This window comes from Anopheles bellator, chromosome 2 (assembly GCF_943735745.2).
Source record: "Anopheles bellator chromosome 2, idAnoBellAS_SP24_06.2, whole genome shotgun sequence".
Taxonomy (NCBI): domain Eukaryota; kingdom Metazoa; phylum Arthropoda; class Insecta; order Diptera; family Culicidae; genus Anopheles; species Anopheles bellator.
The window spans coordinates 37,782,083-37,803,216 of NC_071286.1; the positions used below are offsets into that span (position 1 = coordinate 37,782,083).

Here is a 21,134-nt window from a genome sequence, read left to right on the forward strand (position 1 = left end):
ATTAAGTATCCAGATGCCGCATAAGTTTCGTCCTGTTTCAGGTACGGAACAAAGATACGCGAGTCTGTCTTTGCCAGCTTGCTAGAGGCAGAAAATGGAATAACTCACCCTAGCAGAAGAAGCCATCTTGAAACAGGAATTCCCTGAAAAAGTATCGATTGCGTCCCGTCTCCCGGACGCCGGGGTTGGAAAAATTTAATTAAAACCATGCGAACTCCTGCGAACAGTAAACCTTGGCGGTAGTTAGGTTATTGTTTGAATCATTTATTGCTACCAACACACACCCGTCCGTCACGGGCGTCAGGAACACACTGTCGCGGTCCCACTTGAATTCTTCCCCTAATGCAGATGGAAGTACTATCACATTAAAGTTTGATTAAAACGTCTCATATTACTCACAGGCGGCCATTGGTGCTGTTAATTTAGTTGTAGGGAATTTACCAGCCAACGGTTCAAAACGCACCGCCCTTTTCAATCTTTCGACGGTCGAGGAGGGTCGAATTTTCGGCGGCCATGTTAAGACAAACTGACGGTAAAACGTGTTGTGCCTCCCCTAACGCTGCGTGCAGAGGTAAGTTCTATAATGGATGCACGCACTGTTTGTGATGGTTTGTTTACCATTTGTTGATGTTGATTCAATTTGCCAAACTGCGCCCGAATCGTTTCTCTCCGGTCGTTTTCCGGTTTCGTTACACCCCGATTCTAGGTTATGGCAGCTGCAGAGTGCTTTGATCTTTACCAACTGCGGTTAATTTTATAATAAGTGAGAAGCTGTCGAAGTTTAAAAAGAATGCGAACCTTTCAATAGTAGGTTCTTTGAAAATTTGGGTACCAGAAAAGGACGATGAGAACAGTAAGTAATTGCAGTGTAAAAGAAATCCTTCCTTCATCTTAAAAATGAGAAATCCTATCAATGACACGATTAAGTATATGATGATTTTTGGTTTTTTTTATTTTATTTTCATTAGCCGTAAAGCGATAGCTTGAAGCTTTCTTTACGGAATGTTTTGTTTAATTCAATAGAATTCAAAATTTTATGTTTTTATGAACAAGCTGGAATATAAAATCATATGGGATGATATTGAAAGCCATACTTTCGAACAATAAGCCTTATAGAGAGTTCAATCAATAAAAGGGTAGATAAATAACAATTAAAATAAAAAATCAATTCAATACACACTGGTTGAACGGTCAGATAACATTATATTATATTAGGTTGGCTAAAGGAAAAGTCATTATTTTCTCGGTAGATGGCTTTAGTGATCGATATCTCGTGAAGTATCGAGCGTACAGTTTCAAATTTAGGCTCGTTTTACAGCTGATACTTTACACTAAAAGCAATGTTTCAATTGTTTGTTGTTTGTTCTATTTGTTTGTAAGTTGCAGGGTGTTAGCAATGGAGGTCAACGAAGAGAAAATTAGGTACATTTTACAGTTTTTGTCCGAAAAAGGCAAAAATTCAAGCTAGAGCGCTGAAATTGTGCATGGTGTTTGTGGTCGCGACAATCTAAACGCAAGTAATGTGCAATTTCGGTTTCGTTGACCCGTTTCAGTTATTTTTTATGTTTAAGTTGTATTTTGCACAGGCAGACCCCCCGTCGAAAATGTCGATAAAATCACAAAAATAATAAAAGTTGATCAACATGTTAATAGTCAAAGCATCGGTCTGGAGCGTAAGATTAACCATCAAACAGTTTTAAGCCATTTGCGCAAAGCTGGATTCACAAAGAAGATCGATGATTGGGCGCCACCCTATTTAAACCAAAAAACATAATGGCTCGAATTACTATCTGCGAAGTTTTGGCCAAACAGAATGAAATCGAACCATTTCTTAAACGGATGGGTATTGTAGATGAGGAATGGGATACATACGACAATATTGTGTGAAAATGATCGTGGTCTAAGCGTAGTGATGCAGCTTAACCGTAGCCAAACCAGGAATAACGGTTAGGAAGTTTTTAGTCGCTATTTGGGTGGGACTTGAAAGGAATCGTTTATTCTGAGTTGCTTCCGTGTGGCCAAACACTAAATTCAGGCCTCTAGTGTCAATTACTGCACCGTTCAAAGCTAGCAATTGACCGGAAACGACCAGAATCGGCCAACGGAAGGGGTTTTGTGTTCCACCAGGACAACAAAATGTTACGCAAATCTTTAGTGAATCGCCAGAAAGTCCGGGAGCTTGGTTGGGAAGTTTTAATGCATCCACCGTATAATCCGGACCTTGAACCAAATTATTCATACCTTTTTCGTGCATTACAAAATTTCCTGAGGGATGAAAAATTGAGATCAAAAAAGATTACGAAAATGGATTGCTCGGGAATAACGACTAAACCTTCTACAAAAGAATCATTATGAAGGTAATTTTAAAAATTCAACAAACTTTCTAACAAAACGGTGCATATTTGACGCAAATCGGCCCATTGGAAACGTGATGACAAGATCGAAGATACAAATTATTTTATGGTGATGCTTTTTTGTCAAGTATTTAATAAAAAATCACCATTATTTGACATTAAAATACGCATCTAGTCCGCTCGATCGTTAGTCTGAGACAACAGTTCAGTGTACCATAGCCCGAAAACGGTTATGGACACAATTTAAACGGTATAGTTGCTGCTGAGTTGTGATATGCAGATGCAAGTATACAAAAATGATTAATACAGTAAAAAATAAAAACCAACTCATTTTACTTCGGTCCTTCATTGGCAACGGTAAGTCACAGACGAAGGTCAGGCATGCGAAATGCATTATCTCCTGTCGATGCAGTTCTCCTCTATACCCAGCCAGTAGCGCATTCGTCGAACTATTTCCAGACGGCGTTACGAGCGTAAATGGGTTGTAATGTGATCTACACAAACATGCACTGTTTTCTCACGTTCTGCAATACCTTTTAGCACACCAAACACTACGACAATGGCGCGTGCACCACATGCCTGAAGCGATTAATGCAAAGCATTACCCGGTTCTAGAGTTGCGCCTTTGCACAGTGTGGTACCCGGTATTTTGTTTTATTTATACTTATTCTTTTCTTTAATGGTATAATTTTAACAAACTGCAGATTGAGCCAATCGTATTAATCAACGGTTATTGTAAAAAGTTAGCTAAATGATAATTTAATTTTACTTACAGACTAATCTCAAATGGTTTGGGCAATTCATTGTCTCTTGTATGTTTAAGAGAAAAAAGTTCTGTTTTTCTTACATTTCATTAAACGAGAACGAAGCTGGCATTGTATTGCATCGTGCTGGAATTATAAATACCACTAAAAATGCATCAGGAATGTAAACTGCAATACTGGTAAGCGCCGCAGAGAGCAGAGAGAAACAACCCGGGAGAACCGACTCTCGATCGAGTTGCACGATCGTACGCAAAATCGTTACCGGTTTTTTTGAGGGCGTAGTAGTAACCCGGCACCGTTTGTTTGGGGAGCGTAACGGTGCATCGGATCGTGGGACACAAAAACGACCGACGGCTCTGGAGTTTACCTCAGTCTACGCGCTACCACCGGGAGGTTCAGTGTGAAAACTGGTGTATTGTGTGTGAAGCGTCAACCCGTCGTAAGTCGTAGTGATGGCCTCCTGTAAAATTGAGCTCACGTTCGAGAATGGCTACAAAATGCCGGCCCTTGGTTTCGGCACTTGGCGGGTGATTATCTTTTCTGGTTTCGGTCCCGGAGACAGCCCCACTTCAGGATCCCAACTGACCTGTTCCGGGTCTTTCAATCAACAGGCTCCGGATGATGAAGTGGAGAAAGCGATCGACGAGGCCCTTGCGGCCGGCTATCGGCACATCGACTGTGCGCCGGTCTATCTCAATGAGCCCACAATCGGTCGGGTGCTACGCAAATGGCTCGACAGTGGGCGAGTGACCCGCGAGGAGCTGTTCATCGTAACAAAGCTGCCACCGCACGGTACGCAATTCACGTTGCACTGCACGCTGTGTCAGCAAAGTGTTTTTAATGACTATTTACATACTTATACTCTTCGCGGATTTCTGGTTTTCTTACCGGTCGCTCCGCCAACAATCATCGCCAGGTACGCGGCCATCGACGGTGGAGAAGTTTCTCAAGCGATCGTTGACCGATCTTCAGCTCGATTATGTCGATCTTTACCTGATCCATGTCCCGTTCACGGTGCCAGAAGTGGATGGGCCGTTTCTCACGGACGACAACGGCGAAATCGTGCTAGAAACAACGACCGACCATGTGGCCCTATGGAAGGTAGGTTTGCTGATCTGCGTTTTGATCATCTCACCAGTTTTTGGTAATTTATGCACGCTATAATTTCATCCGGTCCACGAATAGCCCGCACTAATTGGTCGCTTTCTCCACTGCGTTGTTGAAGAGGCCCGAGTTCAGGCTGTAAACATTCTGTGCGAGAAGGGGCAAAAGACTTTGAACTAGAAAGTTCAGCACAAAGTTTTATAAATGATGTTTCCGTCCATTTTAATCAAAGGCTTTCAATTTGGTAAACATTACCAGTTTTCTGCGTTGCCGGGAAGGGAAGTTTCTTGCATTTTCGTTCGATAATAATGTTAACAACATGTTTTAAATTGTGATAGAAATGAAACTTTTAGTTCACCATATACCCGAACCGGGGGCATTCGGTCATTGGCCGATGCTGGTTTTAGCTACCGGAGGGACGATCCCAGGGTGTTAATGTTTCCCCGATCCGGCCGAAACAACCAAAAAAGTGATCAAAACAAATAAATGGCCCACTTACAAGCAAAAACATGAAAAGGTTGCCGAAAAGGGCCACGGAGCCTCTGTTTTGTACGTGCTTCGGGCGAGCGGGACCTATCGAACGCACCGATAAAGCTCATCACAGTTTCATCTTGCGAAACGTCACAATAGAAAACGATCTCAGTCCCCTGGCGTTACATCCTGTCCGCCCCGAGGGCGATTGGAGCCAAATTCTATACTCGTTCGATCCGTTGTTGTGCTACTTCCGGAACAATTTGACTCGCAGAGTAAATGATACGTTTTGCTGTGCTTACACGCTACTGTATTGCTGGCATATCGTTCAGCACGCCCGGCCCCAGCACAAAAGAAAACAAGTCAATCCCTTGCCAGCCGACAAACGGACCGTGCAGATCTTAATTCCCAAACGCAGCCGCTGCCTCTCGAGAAAAGAGGGTGCGCTACCGCAAACAATAAGTGCAACCTTCATCCGCCCAAAACAACCCGACCCATTCTCGTCGGCATCGTGACAGAGTGTAGCCACTTTGTGGTGTCCTTTCTGGGCATCTTGTGTGCCTCTTCCTCTGTTTCGATCTCTATCGCTCGAGTGCGCACCACAAGAAGTTACCGCTATCCGTGTGATGTGCGAACGATGTAACATGATTTCCTTTTCCATTTCAATTATCCATCCCTGGTTCCTGTCGGCGGCTGGCTCTGGTTGTCCAATAATATAGAGTATGGAGGCTGTGGCCGATGCCGGGCTCGCACGCAGCATAGGACTATCGAATTTCAACCGTCGGCAAGTACAGAGAGTGCTCGATAATTGCCGAATTAAGCCGGCTAACTTGCAGGTAAGCTGTGGGCGCTGCGGCTGTTGCGACGACGCTGGTTGCTAACATCGCATGCCCTGCTCCGTGTTTTCCAGATTGAAAACCACATCTATCTGCAGCAGAAGGAACTGGTGAAGTTCTGCAAAGCAAACGACATTACGGTCACCGCGTACTCGCCTCTCGGCTCCAAGGGAATCGAAAAGCTTCTCAAGTAAGACCATCCATCGCCATTCCAGTGCAGTTTAACAGATATTCGAACAATCTAACACCTGTTCCGTTCCATGCTGTGAACTAAAGCCGCGAAGTGCCCGACCTGTTGGACAATCCGGTTGTGAAGCAAGTTGCCGAACGGCACGGAAAAACTGCGGCCCAGGTTGTGCTGCGCCATCTACTGCAGCGCGGACTGGCGCCCATTCCGAAGAGCACTAACGCGGAACGTTTGCGCCAGAATATTGCACTTTTCGACTTTGAACTTCCAGATGACGATATGGTGAAGCTGAACGAACTCGATCAGAACATACGCATCTGCGACTTTGGATTCTTTCGCGGGTAAGCATTGCCATCAAGTTCGGATCGTTGAAGCCCATCTGAGCAAAGCTTTCTTTTACGTAACAGCATCACGAAGCATCCGGAATTCCCTTTCTAAGCCGACGAACAAAGCCGTTGATTTTTTTAAATGTTTTCTATATTTTTTACTAATTTGTTAGTTGCTATAAATTCGCACGTTGATTGCAAAAAAAAATATCCAACGCTAGTAGTTTCCCTAAACGCCGCCCAATGCTTTCTACATGCAACGGTGCCCCTACATGCTCCCAGCTCTTTATTCGCGCTTTTGCGCGAAACTTCGGTAATCTTTCGTTTTAATAGTATTGGCATTAGGATAAATATATTGTTTTGTCAGTATCTGTGTTTTAAATACTATCACATCGAGATTTTCTCTAGCTAGCCTTCGTTGGACACTATTCATCCGTTACGTCCTCTTTGGGAGTAGAAAGAAAAGCAGAAAAATGTGGAAAAGCATAAGTTTAAGCTCCACTTTGGTAACACATTTTTAATGGTGAGACGATGGCAGAAGGTTCGAAGCGGAGCGGACTAGCGGACCGAAAGGTGGCATTGCCTGTGCCGATGCTGTTGCTCCTGATCCTTGGGCTCCGTCCACCGCCATCTGTTCCTGGAATGTGGCGAATCGGAAATGGCTCCTGTCGGGATGATAACAGCGCACACGGTTGGCCATTTTCAGTGACATCCCGAAATCGATGAAATGGAACATTGTCGATTTACAGTTGAATAAATTATGTACAGCAAGTAAAAGTAATCGTACAAATATAAAGCATAAAGTGAATAAAACGGCCAACAAACGGTGCGTGGCGTATGCGATTGAAATGAACTGAACTTGTGAGGTGTTACACAGCCATGAAAGCCGATCGTCAAAGTAACCATTGACGACGGCTGTGATGAGTCGGATGCCAATGAAAGGAAAAGAAAAGATTACATCTGCAGCGAAGCTCCAAGCACAACTCAACATTCTGAGGATTGCTTGTTTAGATCAACGGCGTGCCGCGGGAGACCATATAAGTGGGAGATGTGGTACAGTTCATTGCTAAAGGCGAGTTGATGAATTTGCCATCCTTAGTCCGGATCATGTATGCTGCCGATGGTTTTTTGCTAAAGTGGACAGGGACCAATGGCGAGAATGGTGAGTGAATGTCTGTTACGAGAAGAATTCTCCAGGCTTTTAGGAAGAAACGAGTACATCATCTGTTCCTCGTTTGAAAGATGGCAAACTACTATCCAAATCCTACTACATACTTCGGAGGGACGCTACTACTGGGAATGCAAAATCATGTACGTAAGGGGGAGTGGAGGGCAGTGTAGTGAACACTAAAGCTATCCTAAGCTTTTTACTTACATCCCCGTTGTGTAGGAACTGTCGCCATTCGCGACACAAGCTTTGGATGATTTTTTTTAGTTTATCGTCGTTTAAGATTCGACACCAATCACGTGGTGCGTAATTTTGTACCATTTGAGAATATTTTTGATGAAGAATATATTTTTGATCATTTGAGAAAAAGAAAGGAATAAAGTGGTAAAATTACGTTAATTTTCTTCAGTTGTTAAATTTGTTTGCCATCATACATAGGCTCGAAAGAAACCTCGTGTTAGTAAGCTAAAACTATAAAACGAATCCGGAACTGATTACGGGCAAACGCTTTATTTAGCTTGATAAAAATGTTTATACATTTTTTAATTTACAGCCTTAAGAATTGTACCAGGCATAGAAAATTCTTCTTTCCGCTTTTACAGAAACATCACATGTGCTGTTAGCAGAACGGTCTCTAAAGGTGCTTTTAGCGCAAATTTAAGGGATCTAAATGGTAATTCGAAAAACTAAGTTTTTCGACCTTCGCAGAACCACTACAGAAGAATACAGTGCATTAGAATCGGGTGCTTTGGTTTATACCAAGGGAAGAATGCGAAAGTACACTTTTGAACTATCAAGCGCAACGGAGTCTATAATAATAACTACCAAACACTACCATACATCCTTCTACTTACGTCGTAGCGGGTGAGTAGATATCGTTGTTCGTATCGAGGCTCGATTTTCTGATGCAAAAACAGGCAATTATTGACATTATTGTAGGCGTATGCAATGTTTGCGTTGCACCGATTAGTGCCGACTGAAGCAATTGGTTAAGGATGCAGGAAAATGTGGACGAGGTTCTACGACTGCGTAACTGCACCCGCTAGAGCTTACCTTGTTTGAGGGGTAGTAGGGCTATCACGGATTGCACTTATAGTTACTTCAAACAAAACCACCATTAAACAGAGCAGCAGCGGTCCAAGCAGGGCTCCTTCCAATCCAAATAAGTACATCCCTCCTGCAATCGACAGCCCAGTCAGGTACGGGTGTCCTCCACTGTAAGAAAGCATGACAATGGAACAATAATTTACGAAGCGGTGATCGCACACGTCTATCACTCACCCCTTTATCTCCGAATGAATTATCGGATTAAAGTTGGACGGAACGATGAAGTGGATCATCACAAGTGTGGCACCGAGCCAGAAGCGATCCTGCGACAACCACAAGTCGAGGAACGCGGGCACACTGCACCAGTAAGTTTCTAGAAAGGGTGCAGCGGCCAGAATGGATGCCAGAACCGCGGGCAGATAGACGATATGTGCACCGAAAACGGTGTGAGTCAGCCAAGTAAACAAGCCATGGAAGAGCGCCAGCTTCAGCGTGGCTACCACGACGCTGGAGATTGAATCCTCCAGCGCCTGTATGATACGGGGCCCCCATGAATTGTTGATGGTGACCGCAGTTGGGGCATATCGATCTTGGCTGCTTTGCAGTAAATAAAATAAGGTAGTGAAGAATATAATCTGAAAGACCATTAAGTTTCATTAATTTGAGAGCGCCAGTGTGGAATGTTCAAAATCAATTACCGTGTGAAACAAGAATTTCAAAACCGCGTGACCGCCACCAAGGATCGCCGAGACGAGCGTGCCGACGGCGGACAATAGAAGCGTTAAATTAGTCCTCAGGAGCATCCACAGCGAGTCTGCAACCTCCCAGAGCATGCCAAAGTTGCTCTTGATAAACCCAATGAGACCAGCCTTAGTAACTGAAATGAAACGACGCGTTTAATTGCGCAGGTATTTCTTCTTCTTCAGCGGTGCCTACTTGGATTGATAAAAATCTCATCGATTGTCATTCGAATGGCTTGTGCCGGTACTCTCGGCCCAACCATTCCTTCAGCATTGTTACGATCCATCCAGCTTTGAATAAGACGGTCCCATACGCTGAGTATCTGCATCTTTAGCTTAATCGCCTGCGTTGGATCCGTATCGTTGAAGATACCGTTCACGTACTGTTCGATGTGTGATCGTCCATATTTGTGGGCGTTGTCGATGATGTTGTCCATCGATTGCATATCTAAAATTGAAGCATAACTTGGTTAACTTTTCGGACTACCTTGGCCGCGAATGCCGCTTACCGATCGGTAGCATTTCTATCAATTCTGGACGATGTATAAGCGTGCGATTTACGAGATTTGAGCCAAGTTGCGCCACCGCGATGGCTTCGGAGTAGATTTGCGTGAAAGCAAACACGCTGATCAGCATGACGAGTACGATAAGAAACCCTATCATCACAATGGAGCTGATATCATCGATGTATGAGCGTATTTTGGCACAAGCGTATCGATGAAAGTTTGTGTTCAGGCGTAAAATGCCGGGAAGGCAGAGCGGCAGCAACGCGGAGTGCCGTGGGAACAACCACAACTTTAGCAAAGTCCAGTAATGTTGCACTTTCTGTGAAACGTAGGCTACAATGCCGAGAAATTCGGCAACCCGCCGAACGACGTGGATGCATATCGGGATAGCTCCCAAAAACAGCAGCCATGTGTGCGTCCAAACCAACGTTGCTCCGCAGGCATAGAACAGGAGACGAAAGTACACATCACTTTCGAGCACTTCCACCTTATTCAGCATGCTGGCCGGGTACGTGTGACTCGCGCCTGCGGGTGTTTCGTTCATGGTACTAGAAAGCTGTGGCGTTGCTGTGACGTCTAGTTGGAGCTTTGATTTGATATCTTCGATTCGCGAAGTTTCACAGCTGGCGGAAGCGGGTGCGTTGACGACGCTTGCTGGATCTTCCAATCGGTAACTGGTCACATCGAGCAGACTATGCCACTTGTCAATTAAGCGAACGTTGCGATCATCTTTCTGTAGATTATAGGCCAGTCCGGCTGCCCCGTACGTCAGCAATCCTAGAAACATGGGTACTTGCAAGGCGCCCAAGAAGCTGCTACCGTAGCCAACTATCACCATCCATAGAAACTGTCCAATCACCAGAAAAGGAGTTTCAAGGGCTGGCGTCCAAAGGAAGTATACGCTAACAACGTACACTACCAGTATGACGACCACCATCTGCAGGGACAGTGAACTCAGCAGAGACCGGAAAAGCGAATGGTTCCATATGACAAAATTCCATATTGAGAAGAACACCTCCGACGGCGTTAACCACAAGATGAAGCGCAGCAGCACCAGACCGCCGAAGCCAATGCCGATGATTTTCAGGTGCTCCTTCAACCAGCCGGTAAGAAACTCGCCCAGCGAGTCCACCCAGCACACCGGAGCGCTTAGCACACCGAGCAACAGGTATTTGTCGTCCTTCTCTATCCGCTCGATCCATCCCTTCAGCGATTCGGAGAGTCTCTTTTTCGCTGGGAAGAGAACGGCTCCGAACAGAAACGCCCAAAGTAGAGGTTTGAAAAACGGGGCTAGAACCAAAATCACCCCGATAACCACCGCCATCACTCCGATGACTAGAACATTGTACAACGCGTTTCGGAGCGGTTTCTCATGGCCTTGGTTCCGCAGATTTAGCCACACGTTGAACAACCCATCTATCGATCGCTTAAACGGTGCGGGACTGGGACGGGCACTCATTTTGCACTGGGTCTAACTGAACGAGAAACATCCACTGATCGCTGACCGCTGAACCGCATCGAATCGGTACGGATAGTTTGGCGTAAGTGCAAAACACTTTGGAAGAATAATTTACTTGATCCGCTCACTCCATGATGCTACCGTGATGACTAAATAGACAATCGAGGGTCTCGTCGCAATAGCACACACCTTACATATTCGTCAGAAAACGAGTCAAACCGTCCTTGTCGAGCTGGAGAAGGATGCGAGCGACGAAATGGTATTTTAAGCGATGAAATCATAAACAAACCGCTGTCAAAATAAGCGGGTGACCAGATTCGCTTGCTATAAAATCCCGAAAACTTTCGGAACATGACGCTCTTAAAATGGATACATTTCTAATTCTACGATTAGTGCAGAAACAAAAATCGTATTGAAATGCCTTGGTCCAGTGGTTTTCCCATTTACGAATAGTTCCATCGATAAAAATCCTACAAGGACTCCACGATTGGTTGTCACTGTGCTGCAAGATTATAGCAGATGCAAAAGTCGCTTGTTTTCATATTAGCTTTGTTTATAGCTTTGTTTTCAGTTCAGATCGAGTAACCATAGAGGAGGAGGCCTGCTTTTCTCATTCTGTTCGCAGCGAAACGAAGTTTGGGTAAGCATGTTGTCCAAAAGAAGGTCTTTAATTCATTCCGACGAAAAACGTAAGTGGAAATGTGAAACGCAACACTTGTAATCTTATCATCTAATATGCATTTTAAAATCGAAATCTTAAAGGCAAAGCAGTGGCAAATGTTGATCTAGCGAGGGGCCGCCTGAAAGGTGCATTGAAAACTGTCAACCCTTCTTCCGACGAAACTTCGGAAGAACACGATGATAGTGACGAGTCACCGACGACGTCTGTGGAACGAGGCCGAACCGATGCTGAATCGGCTGTCCATCAGCCGTACATTATGAGGTTCTTCGATCGATCGATTGATCTTACTCAGTTTAATGAAAAATCGACGTTATACTCCATGTGCCGTACATGGTTTCAGAACAACCCGAAGACGGTTGTTAGTGGTAAAATAGATAAACCACACACGCCCGCTAAAGTAAAGCGAGAATTCAATCCGGACATTGTTGAGCAGTTCCAAAATGGTGAAGTGAAAGAAATCTACGAAATGCCGCTTCCTGAATCTGCCGGTGATATGGAACCGTTCCATCAGCAAACGGCTTTACCGGCGACCGAATTTGAAGTCAATGGATCAGTCATGGAACAGGATGAGCTGCTGGAAGAACATTTGTATAAGTGGAAATCTCTTCGCAAGGATTGGACATCGCACCGTGCAGAGTACAACCAACGTAGATACGACGCGAGTTTCAAATTGATTGACGCATTGAAAGTTTCACAATAGGGCGATTTTGCCTCCCGATTCGCACACTTTATTTTGATGAAGTAAAATAAATTAATAAAATGCAAATGGTAATGACATTCTACAGGGTTTTTATATTATTTCGCCTGTCTTTCATCAGCAAGGCAATACCCAATGCTTGTATTTTGCAATGAAGCATGGATCTGAAGTAGCGCTCTAACAAATGTAACCGAACTTACGAATGTTTAGTTTTTCTATTTTAACCACACACGAACGTATGCACGGATTAACGTTTTCATTACGGTTGCTCTTTAGAGCTATGTTGCTTAGCTTGGAAGGACCAGAGTCACAGCCATTGTTACAGGCTGCCGCTGGATTTAACAGTTTTAAAGGCGTAGGTTTTTCTTCTACATAAGGCATGTTTTCATCCGATGGACGAGTGCGGTTCATGATAACCCGTATATGTTTTGCTCCCTTTTTCCAGTTGTCAATAACTTTTTGCTGTAATGCCGGTTTCTTTGCGTCTTTCTTTTGAACAGTTGCTGATCGGCGCTTCACACCCTTGTTTCCGTTGAGTAACCGGGAGCTACAAAACATAATTTTAGCTGTATAGCATAGAGTCCGCTCATCAGAATAATGAATACAAAATTTACCTCTGTGCGTGCTCTGATGCGCCGGTTAGTAGAAACTGTAATGAACATTTCATTTTCGAAGTTCCAGGGCGATCGGAAGCGGCAACGCAATCGTCGGTAGGTTCTAGTTTGACCATTACGTTGTGCGGTTGATTCGCGACCTCGGTTGAGCTCAAATGGGAAGAAGAAGGCAATGTTTCTTGCACTTCCACTGGAACTTTCGGTTTGCACATCGATCTCCGCACATGTTGCTGGTAGTAATTGCGGCGGCATTTATTTCTAAATGCAACAAAGCATTCCATGGTTTTGATACATTTTTTACACAGTTGGAAGTCTTTATCAGATTCCGGTGACAGTCCAAAACCGAAGTAACTATCGATGAAGTGTACTAAGTAATGTGGATATGGATGTGGAAACTGGTCGAGTGGAAATAATGAAAATATATTCGACTTTGACAAACAGAAACTGCAGCGTACACTTGCGGCAACGGGTTGCCTGAAAATGGTGTAATGTGTAGTTATGGCCCAATGAAGCTAATCCGTAAAATACTGACCGTTTAACGACTTTACGAGTTTGTTGAGACATTTTAAATGCTCTAAATATTTTAACGCGAAGAGTGTCTGTCTAGCGTAAGGACATATTGTTGATTTAGTTTGGGCCTTATTTAACAAGATCGCCTATTGTCAAATGCATTGAGATAAGCAACCAAATGGTTGCCAGTTTGAACGAATTGATCACCCTCTTAAAAACGCGTACCGATCCTTGGTAAGTTATGAAGGATGCATTATTTGCGCATATTTTTGTAGTTTTCCCCTAAAAGTTGCTGCTTTATGCTACTTTATGTTGTTAAGTTTCACACGAAAAATACTAAATTGTTAACCTAATTTTTAACCTATTTGAATCGAATGTTGTGACAGCTACGTAGCAGCTACAGCTCCAAAATTTGAGTGATCCTTGTTTTCACCGTCGCGCCTCCCCTTGCGACGCTTCTCTTACCGGCAAAACTTGTTCGCGCTTAAATTTCACCGACACAGAGCTCGTTGTTGTTTCCATTGTGAAGGATTTTGGCAAATAAATAAGTAGGTGTATGTGCAAGGATTCAGAGTGAACGATCATCCACACGCCAAGCGAAACCGCTATGAACTCGAAAGTAAAAATAGGAAACCAAATACAGTGCTCGGCGGTGCCGAGAATGTTTTCCCGCTTACGATGGCTTCCGGAGCATTCTTCGGCCGACTTGTTTGTCGCGGGCAGCTGGGCTGACTACGTCAACAGTGTTTCGCTATTCAAGTGCAGTCGTGATCCGTCCTGTGAGGATGGTATGCAGATTGTACCAGAGTTGATTGCTGAAATTCCGTTTTATGGAGACGTTACCGGACTGGAAATACTGGATGAAGGCGGTGGAGATGCTACACAGCCGCAACAGCTCGCCTGCAGCACATCCGAAGGTAAGTTGCTTTTGGATCCCGGTTGTAAGCTGCCTGGATTGAGTTTTGATGGAATAGTCTTCTTTTGCTTAACACCACAACATTCCAGGCTACATCCACTTACTCGGCGTAGAGCGGGAAATGGACAGAGACAATATCCATCAGCTTCACCAATACGAAACACGCCACAAATTCGGCGAATCAAATGCAGCCTGCACCGGGCTGTCGGTTTATGGTGCCAGGCTTTTGGCGACTGCCGGGGAAGATAGTCTGCTTCACATAATAGACAAAAGTCGCGACTTAGTCCGGTCGTACGACGAAGGAAACGAATGCAGTTTCCGTTGTGTGGAGTTCACAAGTTCCACTGACGTTCTGGCAAGTAGCAGTATCGGTGGAATCAAGTCTTACGATATACGAGCGTCGCCGAACAAGCCCAGTTTTGAACTGGTAACTGATATTGCTGAAGAGAAGGAAAATGTAGTTGCTACTTGTATCTCCCATTATCCGAATAAGCCACAGTTTGTAAGTCTTGTTATGCATGTATGAGCGTGTTTTTGGACCGGCGTCTCAAAATGTTTCTTTTTAGGTGTTTGCCGGGCTAAGCAATGGCATGATTAAGGTTTGGGACCTGCGGATGAAGAACCATTGGCCGATTAGCATGAAGGGTCACAACAGTACGGTGAACGACATCGCTTTTGCAAAGCATGACGCGAGTATAATGTTCAGCGCCTCGGAGGACGGTGAGATTTTGCAATGGTCAGTAAACAACAGCGTGCTAACCTCAGAGCCGGATCTTGCGCGTATTGTGCGCCAACAACCACCGTTGTTGAACGAACGCCGAGCCATCAATAGCCTCGATACGAATCGGACACAATTGCTGGCCGGGGGTGACTGTCACATGGTCTATCTCGTCGATACTATTAGCAAATAAAAGCAACCAAGTTCGAGCATAAATAAAATGCCACATGTTGTGAATGGAAGCCTTCTCCATTTGGTCTCTCGCGTTGGCAATGAAGCCAAGGTTGATTTTAAATTCGTTATATTTTTCGTTTTTTCCCCGAAGCTCAGTAATTTCGGGTGTCCTTTTATTAAATGAGTAGCATGACTGGTATATTCATTTATTCACTTTATTTTCATATATTTTGACTATTCTTCTTCGAATAGCTGAAACTTGTCTATGATGTGATCAAACATCATTTTGTTAATCTTTTTCAGGTGGTCTATCTCCTTTCGTAATTTTAACAGCTCGTTCGGGTAGTCTTCAATGGCAGAGCACTCTGATTTGGCCTCAAATTTCTCGGACATATCGCTCACTACCGGTAAATGCTCACTTTGCAAAGGTCCGGCACTCTGTGCTACGCTGTGTTCGACTACGACTTCCTCGCGACCCTGGTTCTTGAGGCTGTTGTCGTCTTTCAGCAACGGCGGGTACGGGACAGAATTTGTGAAAGATTGATCAAACATCAGACGGGTGTTGCAAGAAAAGAACGCGTTCGTGACGGGTCCTTTGTGCGGCAGCACTTTAAGTTGCTGGCGTGTTGGGATATGCCACAGCACTACCAGCCCATCGTCGCCACCAGAAAGCAGCGTTTCGTTGTCCACCGACACCGAGAGGCACGTCGCGCTCTTTTGGTGACCGTGTAGTGTGTTAACGCTCAGCGTCTCTGGTGTGATGTGTATTTCAGTTTGCCGGGGGAGTGAGCGAAGATCACAAACGTAAATCGCTCCTTTTCGATCACCGACGAACAGCTCCGTTTCCAGGCTATTGAGTGTCAATACGGATAAGGGATTTGGGTAAACTAGCTTGAGCAGTAGTGTGCCAGATGCTAGGTTATAAAGTGTGCAGGACCGATCGAGTGAGGTTGTCCCTAGTAACGCTCTCATGCCTCCCTTTCCGACGTAGATATCCGTGATTGGAAGCATGCTGTCGGTGAACTGGTACAATCGCGCGTCCTCCTCTTTTCCTTGGATAAGGCGTGCTACGTTCCAGACGGCGATGCGACAATCACTGGCAGCGGAAACCAGATGCGACCCGTCGTCGGTGAACTTCAGCGCTACAAGGTCCCCGTAATGATACGCCAAAGTGGCCATTTTGGCCCCGGTGAGCATACCGTAGATGAAGAACTTGTGCTTGATGCCCACGGCGAAGTAGTTACCGTCTGGGGAAACGGCCAATGTGTTCGGACAGCCTGGTAGTATATATTTCACGGGAGCAGGCTCCTGAGAGTTAATACGCCAAATTCTGAGCAATGGTTTGTTGCTTTCACCGGCCACCACATAGCGGTTGTTGATTATGTTGAGCGTTTTGGGCCCGAGAATGCCACCGTCACGGTAGGCAATCAACCGCGTGCTCGTTCGTACATCAAACGCAGTGCAGCTCATAGCGGAGTCACACGTGAAGGCAATCTCCACCGAGTCAGTCATTTTTCACGGGCTGTAAAATTCGAACAGCTCTAAATAATATATAAATGGTTACTTTTTTAGCCCCTTTTCTGATTTATTCCTCACTTACATGCTTGTTTACGAAATGAACACAAGTATGTTGGAAACGAACCAAACGTCACTGAGATTGAAACGAGACGTCAAATGAAAATGATGTTTCTGTTAAACAGTGCTACAACAAAAAAGATTTCCATTTGAAAAGCGAACATTTAGCAAGAAAAGCTTATTGTAAAGGTATTGGACTGTTCATTAGATGAAGCCACAAATCGACACAAAAGCATAATTAGGCGGCCTTCAATTTCCATCATTCCTTGTTGTAAATTAGATCCAAAATGATTTGGCTTTTCAAACAGTTTACGAGAATTACACGTGAATGCTTCGCATGTTGAAAAGCTGATAAGTAAATTCGTTGAACATACTTTACATCTTTACTTTGCTTTTGACTGCAACAATATCTATCGCATAATTGTAATAATTGCAATGTAACTTACCCATCGGCCTACCCTTAACAAATCGCGCATGATGCTTGACCTTTTCTGCATAAACTAGTTCTTTTTTATTTAAATAGACCATATGAAAGTTTGTCTCATTCATATCTTAGCTAGTCATAAAATATCTGGTTTTACATGGTTGGGGATAATTTCTGATTAAACCAACGATTTCCAGTTCAGTTTTCTAATAAGTTGAGATGAATAATCGTTTTGTGTGGTTCACGATGGCTTTTGGACCAATGGTAGTCGATTTATCAGCACCTTCAATCATTTCGGAAAAATCACAACACGTGGACAGTTTATGTTTTCACTTCGTGTTATTTACTTCCAAAACTTAATGGTTTCCCAGTTTACATGAGTTTATGAACGACTTCCGTGTCTCGTTCGCTCATCGGCAGGATGTCGCGTCGCTTTGCCAGCGTTTACAGGGAGAACACATAACCTAGAAAAGAAACAAATCGTTATTGACCGTGCAACTAACACCGGAAGGTTGGTAGGAGTATGGAAAGCTTCATTCCCTTACCTGGACACGGGAGCATAGTCTTCCCGGTGGAAAGTACATCGAAGCAGTAGCGAATTTACCGAAGTCTTCTTGCCTCACGTTCCGACTCCAGCAGGGTCAGAACATCTCCCTCGCGGACGGGGCCCTTGACGTTGCGGATGATCTGTCGGTTCTGCTCGTTCAGGAACTCCACCTTCACCTGGGTACACTGTCCCTGGGATCCAGTGCGACCCAGAACCTTCGTAACACGTGCAAGTACGAATGTCTTGTCCATGGTTGCAAATTATTTTCGGTATTTTTCCACCGATTTCTTGAACGCACAAGCGATCTGCTTGAGGCAAAACACGAGAAAGGAAGAAATCTGTCAAATTTTTGAAGTTTCGGCCATCAGGTTTGACAATGCAAGGGAAGTAGCCCGATAGAAATGTTACACCAATATAGCATTGTTTAACTCATTTTTTCTCCATAAATTAACGAGCTTTAAGTAAATAAGTTCATTGAATAACTTCAAGTAGTTACTAGTATAACTAGTTACTAGTATAGCATTAATTTCTTAGGGAGGATTTTGGTACGTCTTTTTTGTGAATTTACAGGGAATGGTTTTTCAGGCGGCAATAGTGACAAATCACCGAAAGCCGGTTGCTATTTGACACAAAACCAATGTCAATTCCGGATGAGAAAAGTTTGTTTTTTGTATGCTTACCAAATTAAGCAACAATTGGTTTTAGAGCAAACTCATTGGACCAATAGGTGTTGAAAATGGTTTTCAAATGCCAGGAGGACAGTTTCCTTCGAGAATTTAAAACTAAAGTGGTCTTGTGCGAAAAAAGCAAGGGTGGTTACAATGTGGTCTTCGAAGACACCGTGCTTTTCCCAGAAGGTGGAGGACAACCTTGCGACTACGGTCAAGTGGGCGATCAAGAAGTAAAATCGGTGATACGTAAAGGTTCTCAGGCAGTTCACTTTATTGAGAGCAACGCAGAAACAGCGCCGTTCACAGCAGGGGAAGAGGTTCTACAGCGCGTTGACTGGGGGCGCCGCTTCGATCACATGACGCAGCATTCTGGTCAACACTTAATAACGGCTATTTTTGATCGCGATCTCAAGTATAACACCAAATCTTGGTGGCTGGGTAGTGAAAGTTCCTACATTGATCTGGACACAAACGATGTAACACCAGAACAGCTGGAAACGGTCGAGAAAATATGCAATGAACTCATCGCCGATTGCACTCCAGTGCGGGTTAAAGTCTACGAGGCCGACGATCCAGCGCTGAAGTCGGATGTTACCCGTGCAACCAGAGGATTACCGGACGATGTTGCAGGACCGTTGCGAGTGGTAACCATCGAGAACGTCGAGAGTAACATGTGCTGCGGAACTCACGTTCGTAATCTTGGCCAACTGCAAGCAATCAAGCTACTCGGTGTGGACAAGGCGAAGAACAAGTGCCTGGTGCACTTTCTGGTTGGAACGCGGGTATTACGAAAGCTAACCGATTGCTACAGCAGAGAAGTTCAATTGAATGGTCTGCTAAACGGTGGACCGGCGTCACACATCGATCTGGTAAAAAAGCTTCAATCTACCGTTCGTAGCACTCAGCGTATTACGAAAAAATTATCTAACGAGCTAGCTACGGTAGAAGCAGAAAAGTTGAGTCAATTACCAGAACCACCTAAATATTTCATGCAACACCGTTGCGATGGTCCGGATTCAGATTTTATTAATATATTTCTAAGAACCGCGAAGCTACCGGAATGCTTCGTGTTTCTTACCAACGGCGAAACTGACAATACTGGTAAAGGGCAGATCGTCTTACAAGGCAAACCAGAGGATATCGCTGAGCTCGGACCGAAAATATGCACTATACTCGAAGGGAAAGGCAACGGCAAAGGCACTCGATTTAACGCAAAGGTAAATAAACTCAAAAATTTGCCTCTTTGCGAAAAGCTAGTCAGCGATTATTTTTCTTTAATTGGCAACGGAGTGAATGTTGAAAATTAATGTTTGCGTATCGTTTTTACAGTTAATACTAAGCGAGTGATTATTTAACGATAATAAAAACACAATTTATCTCAATTTTGTCTGCTTTGTTTTAAACAATGGAACATGAATACAAAATTTCATTTGGAATTGCGGAAGATCGTCTGACGAACTCCATTATGAAGGGATCCATCTTCCATCACATAACTTCTCGAGGTACACGATTAAATGCATCCGTTGTTTTGAATTGGGAGTGTTTCACGAAAAGTTCTTAAGGCATCATGCGAAGGGCGCCATCTAGCCGAATGACCTCACCGTTAAGCATCGGATTGTCGACAATGGTTTGTACGAGTTGCGCGTATTCCGACGGCTCCCCAAGACGAGACGGAAATGGTACAGTTTTGGCAAGGAATGCGCGGACTTTTTCCGGCAGTGCCTGAAGCATGGGGGTGTTGAACAGTCCAGGTGCAACCGTGACAACCCGAATGCCGTGCGTGCTAAGATCACGAGCAATTGGAAGGGTCATTCCCACTACGGCAGCCTTCGATGCGGCGTAAGCTGCCTGCCCTATTTGCCCATCGTACGCGGCTACTGACGCAGTGTTCACTATTACGCCACGTTGACCATCCGTATTGGGTTCGTTTTCACCCATCAATCCGGCCGATAGACGAATTACGTTGAACGTGCCGGATGTGTTGACGAGTAGCACGCGCTGAAAGTCTTCCAAATTGTGAGCTAACTTCTTGTTGAAGTTGTATGTCTTCACTGCAACGGCAACACCGGCGCAATTAACCGACACGTCCAGCCTCCCAAACTTGCTCTTAGCCACCTCCAGCGCACTGGTTACATCTTTTTCCGACAGCACATCGACTGGAACGTACGAAACCTTCTCGCCGAGCTCCTTGGCTACATCGTGACCCTTTGAGGTTGGTAAATCACACAGCAACACATTATAACCAGCCCGGGCAAATCGTTCCACAGTCGCTCTGCCGAGCCCTGATGCGCCTCCTGTAACCAAGGCAACTGCGTTTTTCAGCATTTTGTAGTTCAATGAAGATCGCTGTTGACGCTGTTGATCGCTCGATGACTTTTCCAAGTGGGCTGCTTAGGGCGATGCTGCTGATTATTACGGATTATTATGTAATCGACGGATAAATTGGTGAAGCGAGAAATGGTACGGCAAAGGGAATGGTTGCAAGCAAAGTTGATAAACAAAGGACAATCGTTAAAAACTTATCGGTAAAACAAACAATCTTTAATAAATAATAAAATTGTTCGTCTAATCTGGCTTTCGAAAAATAAAAAGAATCGAGTTAACTTGACGTTTACGACATGTGTTTTTTGAAAGGGCCAACAAA

General features: G+C 44.4%; 9 protein-coding genes across 11 annotated transcripts; 4 read left to right on the forward strand and 5 right to left on the reverse strand.

The window, feature by feature from the left end:
• The first annotated feature begins 3,511 nt into the window (after nucleotides 1-3,511).
• LOC131211766 (1,5-anhydro-D-fructose reductase) lies at nucleotides 3,512-7,050 on the forward strand. The gene is made up of 7 exons (XM_058205369.1): nucleotides 3,512-3,645; nucleotides 3,730-3,910; nucleotides 4,035-4,219; nucleotides 5,413-5,529; nucleotides 5,604-5,719; nucleotides 5,806-6,057; nucleotides 6,124-7,050. Exons 1-7 carry the CDS (start codon nucleotides 3,571-3,573, stop codon nucleotides 6,152-6,154), a joined length of 957 nt encoding a protein of 318 aa, XP_058061352.1. The 5' UTR covers nucleotides 3,512-3,570; the 3' UTR covers nucleotides 6,155-7,050.
• On the reverse strand, nucleotides 6,238-11,169 carry LOC131211764 (transmembrane protein 245). The gene is made up of 7 exons (XM_058205368.1): nucleotides 9,507-11,169; nucleotides 9,194-9,445; nucleotides 8,956-9,134; nucleotides 8,492-8,892; nucleotides 8,264-8,425; nucleotides 8,065-8,112; nucleotides 6,238-6,707 (listed from the first exon to the last, which is right to left on the reverse strand). The coding sequence occupies exons 1-7, from the start codon at nucleotides 10,960-10,962 to the stop codon at nucleotides 6,560-6,562; spliced, it is 2,646 nt and encodes an 881-aa protein (XP_058061351.1). The 5' UTR covers nucleotides 10,963-11,169; the 3' UTR covers nucleotides 6,238-6,559.
• Nucleotides 11,170-11,526: 357 nt separating this feature from the next.
• On the forward strand, nucleotides 11,527-12,412 carry LOC131209897 (protein lin-37 homolog). The gene is made up of 2 exons (XM_058203051.1): nucleotides 11,527-11,651; nucleotides 11,725-12,412. Exons 1-2 carry the CDS (start codon nucleotides 11,609-11,611, stop codon nucleotides 12,342-12,344), a joined length of 663 nt encoding a protein of 220 aa, XP_058059034.1. The 5' UTR covers nucleotides 11,527-11,608; the 3' UTR covers nucleotides 12,345-12,412.
• LOC131209896 (uncharacterized) lies at nucleotides 12,351-13,587 on the reverse strand. The gene is made up of 3 exons (XM_058203050.1): nucleotides 13,488-13,587; nucleotides 12,956-13,429; nucleotides 12,351-12,888 (listed from the first exon to the last, which is right to left on the reverse strand). Exons 1-3 carry the CDS (start codon nucleotides 13,517-13,519, stop codon nucleotides 12,519-12,521), a joined length of 876 nt encoding a protein of 291 aa, XP_058059033.1. The 5' UTR covers nucleotides 13,520-13,587; the 3' UTR covers nucleotides 12,351-12,518.
• A 365-nt stretch (nucleotides 13,588-13,952) lies between these two features.
• On the forward strand, nucleotides 13,953-15,328 carry LOC131210315 (nucleoporin Nup43). The gene is made up of 3 exons (XM_058203543.1): nucleotides 13,953-14,382; nucleotides 14,471-14,883; nucleotides 14,948-15,328. Exons 1-3 carry the CDS (start codon nucleotides 14,073-14,075, stop codon nucleotides 15,290-15,292), a joined length of 1,068 nt encoding a protein of 355 aa, XP_058059526.1. The 5' UTR covers nucleotides 13,953-14,072; the 3' UTR covers nucleotides 15,293-15,328.
• Nucleotides 15,329-15,492: 164 nt separating this feature from the next.
• Nucleotides 15,493-16,905, reverse strand: LOC131210113 (WD repeat-containing protein 18). 2 transcript variants are annotated; one of them, XM_058203313.1, is made up of 2 exons: nucleotides 16,874-16,905; nucleotides 15,493-16,795 (listed from the first exon to the last, which is right to left on the reverse strand). In XM_058203313.1, the coding sequence occupies exon 2, from the start codon at nucleotides 16,783-16,785 to the stop codon at nucleotides 15,508-15,510; it is 1,278 nt and encodes a 425-aa protein (XP_058059296.1). In that variant the 5' UTR covers nucleotides 16,786-16,795; nucleotides 16,874-16,905; the 3' UTR covers nucleotides 15,493-15,507. The 2 variants fall into 2 exon arrangements, with proteins under 2 accessions (XP_058059296.1, XP_058059295.1); XM_058203312.1 differs by having other exon boundaries at nucleotides 15,493-16,814; nucleotides 16,874-16,899.
• Nucleotides 16,906-17,576: 671 nt separating this feature from the next.
• LOC131209675 (small ribosomal subunit protein eS28) lies at nucleotides 17,577-18,156 on the reverse strand. Its single transcript, XM_058202793.1, has 2 exons — nucleotides 17,818-18,156; nucleotides 17,577-17,736 (listed from the first exon to the last, which is right to left on the reverse strand). The coding sequence occupies exon 1, from the start codon at nucleotides 18,068-18,070 to the stop codon at nucleotides 17,873-17,875; it is 198 nt and encodes a 65-aa protein (XP_058058776.1). The 5' UTR covers nucleotides 18,071-18,156; the 3' UTR covers nucleotides 17,577-17,736; nucleotides 17,818-17,872.
• Nucleotides 18,157-18,457: 301 nt separating this feature from the next.
• LOC131212403 (alanyl-tRNA editing protein Aarsd1-A) lies at nucleotides 18,458-19,962 on the forward strand. 2 transcript variants are annotated; one of them, XM_058206261.1, is made up of 2 exons: nucleotides 18,458-18,904; nucleotides 18,974-19,962. In XM_058206261.1, exons 1-2 carry the CDS (start codon nucleotides 18,556-18,558, stop codon nucleotides 19,795-19,797), a joined length of 1,173 nt encoding a protein of 390 aa, XP_058062244.1. In that variant the 5' UTR covers nucleotides 18,458-18,555; the 3' UTR covers nucleotides 19,798-19,962. The 2 variants fall into 2 exon arrangements, with proteins under 2 accessions (XP_058062244.1, XP_058062243.1); XM_058206260.1 differs by having other exon boundaries at nucleotides 18,458-19,962.
• On the reverse strand, nucleotides 19,555-21,055 carry LOC131212404 (3-hydroxyacyl-CoA dehydrogenase type-2). The gene has a single exon (XM_058206262.1). The coding sequence runs from the start codon at nucleotides 20,813-20,815 to the stop codon at nucleotides 20,048-20,050; it is 768 nt and encodes a 255-aa protein (XP_058062245.1). The 5' UTR covers nucleotides 20,816-21,055; the 3' UTR covers nucleotides 19,555-20,047.
• Between the last annotated feature and the right edge of the window lie 79 nt (nucleotides 21,056-21,134).

Coding starts and splice junctions, on each gene's coding strand:
- LOC131211766 (XM_058205369.1), top strand. CDS start 3,571: ATGGCCTCCTGTAAAATTGAGCTCACGTTCGAGAATGGCTACAAAATG. Junction 3,911..4,034: donor AACAAAGCTGCCACCGCACG/GTACGCAATTCA, acceptor AATCATCGCCAG/GTACGCGGCCATCGACGGTG. Junction 4,220..5,412: donor ACCATGTGGCCCTATGGAAG/GTAGGTTTGCTG, acceptor CCAATAATATAG/AGTATGGAGGCTGTGGCCGA.
- LOC131211764 (XM_058205368.1), bottom strand. CDS start 10,962: ATGAGTGCCCGTCCCAGTCCCGCACCGTTTAAGCGATCGATAGATGGG. Junction 9,446..9,506: donor GATAGAAATGCTACCGATCG/GTAAGCGGCATT, acceptor CTTCAATTTTAG/ATATGCAATCGATGGACAAC. Junction 8,426..8,491: donor ATTCATTCGGAGATAAAGGG/GTGAGTGATAGA, acceptor GCTTTCTTACAG/TGGAGGACACCCGTACCTGA.
- LOC131209897 (XM_058203051.1), top strand. CDS start 11,609: ATGTTGTCCAAAAGAAGGTCTTTAATTCATTCCGACGAAAAAC. Junction 11,652..11,724: donor AATTCATTCCGACGAAAAAC/GTAAGTGGAAAT, acceptor GAAATCTTAAAG/GCAAAGCAGTGGCAAATGTT.
- LOC131209896 (XM_058203050.1), bottom strand. CDS start 13,519: ATGTCTCAACAAACTCGTAAAGTCGTTAAACG. Junction 13,430..13,487: donor ACTCGTAAAGTCGTTAAACG/GTCAGTATTTTA, acceptor CACCATTTTCAG/GCAACCCGTTGCCGCAAGTG. Junction 12,889..12,955: donor GCATCAGAGCACGCACAGAG/GTAAATTTTGTA, acceptor TATGTTTTGTAG/CTCCCGGTTACTCAACGGAA.
- LOC131210315 (XM_058203543.1), top strand. CDS start 14,073: ATGAACTCGAAAGTAAAAATAGGAAACCAAATACAGTGCTCGGCGGTG. Junction 14,383..14,470: donor CGCCTGCAGCACATCCGAAG/GTAAGTTGCTTT, acceptor ACAACATTCCAG/GCTACATCCACTTACTCGGC. Junction 14,884..14,947: donor ATCCGAATAAGCCACAGTTT/GTAAGTCTTGTT, acceptor GTTTCTTTTTAG/GTGTTTGCCGGGCTAAGCAA.
- LOC131210113 (XM_058203313.1), bottom strand. CDS start 16,785: ATGACTGACTCGGTGGAGATTGCCTTCACGTGTGACTCCGCTATGAGC.
- LOC131209675 (XM_058202793.1), bottom strand. CDS start 18,070: ATGGACAAGACATTCGTACTTGCACGTGTTACGAAGGTTCTGGGTCGC.
- LOC131212403 (XM_058206260.1), top strand. CDS start 18,556: ATGGTTTTCAAATGCCAGGAGGACAGTTTCCTTCGAGAATTTAAAACT.
- LOC131212404 (XM_058206262.1), bottom strand. CDS start 20,815: ATGCTGAAAAACGCAGTTGCCTTGGTTACAGGAGGCGCATCAGGGCTC.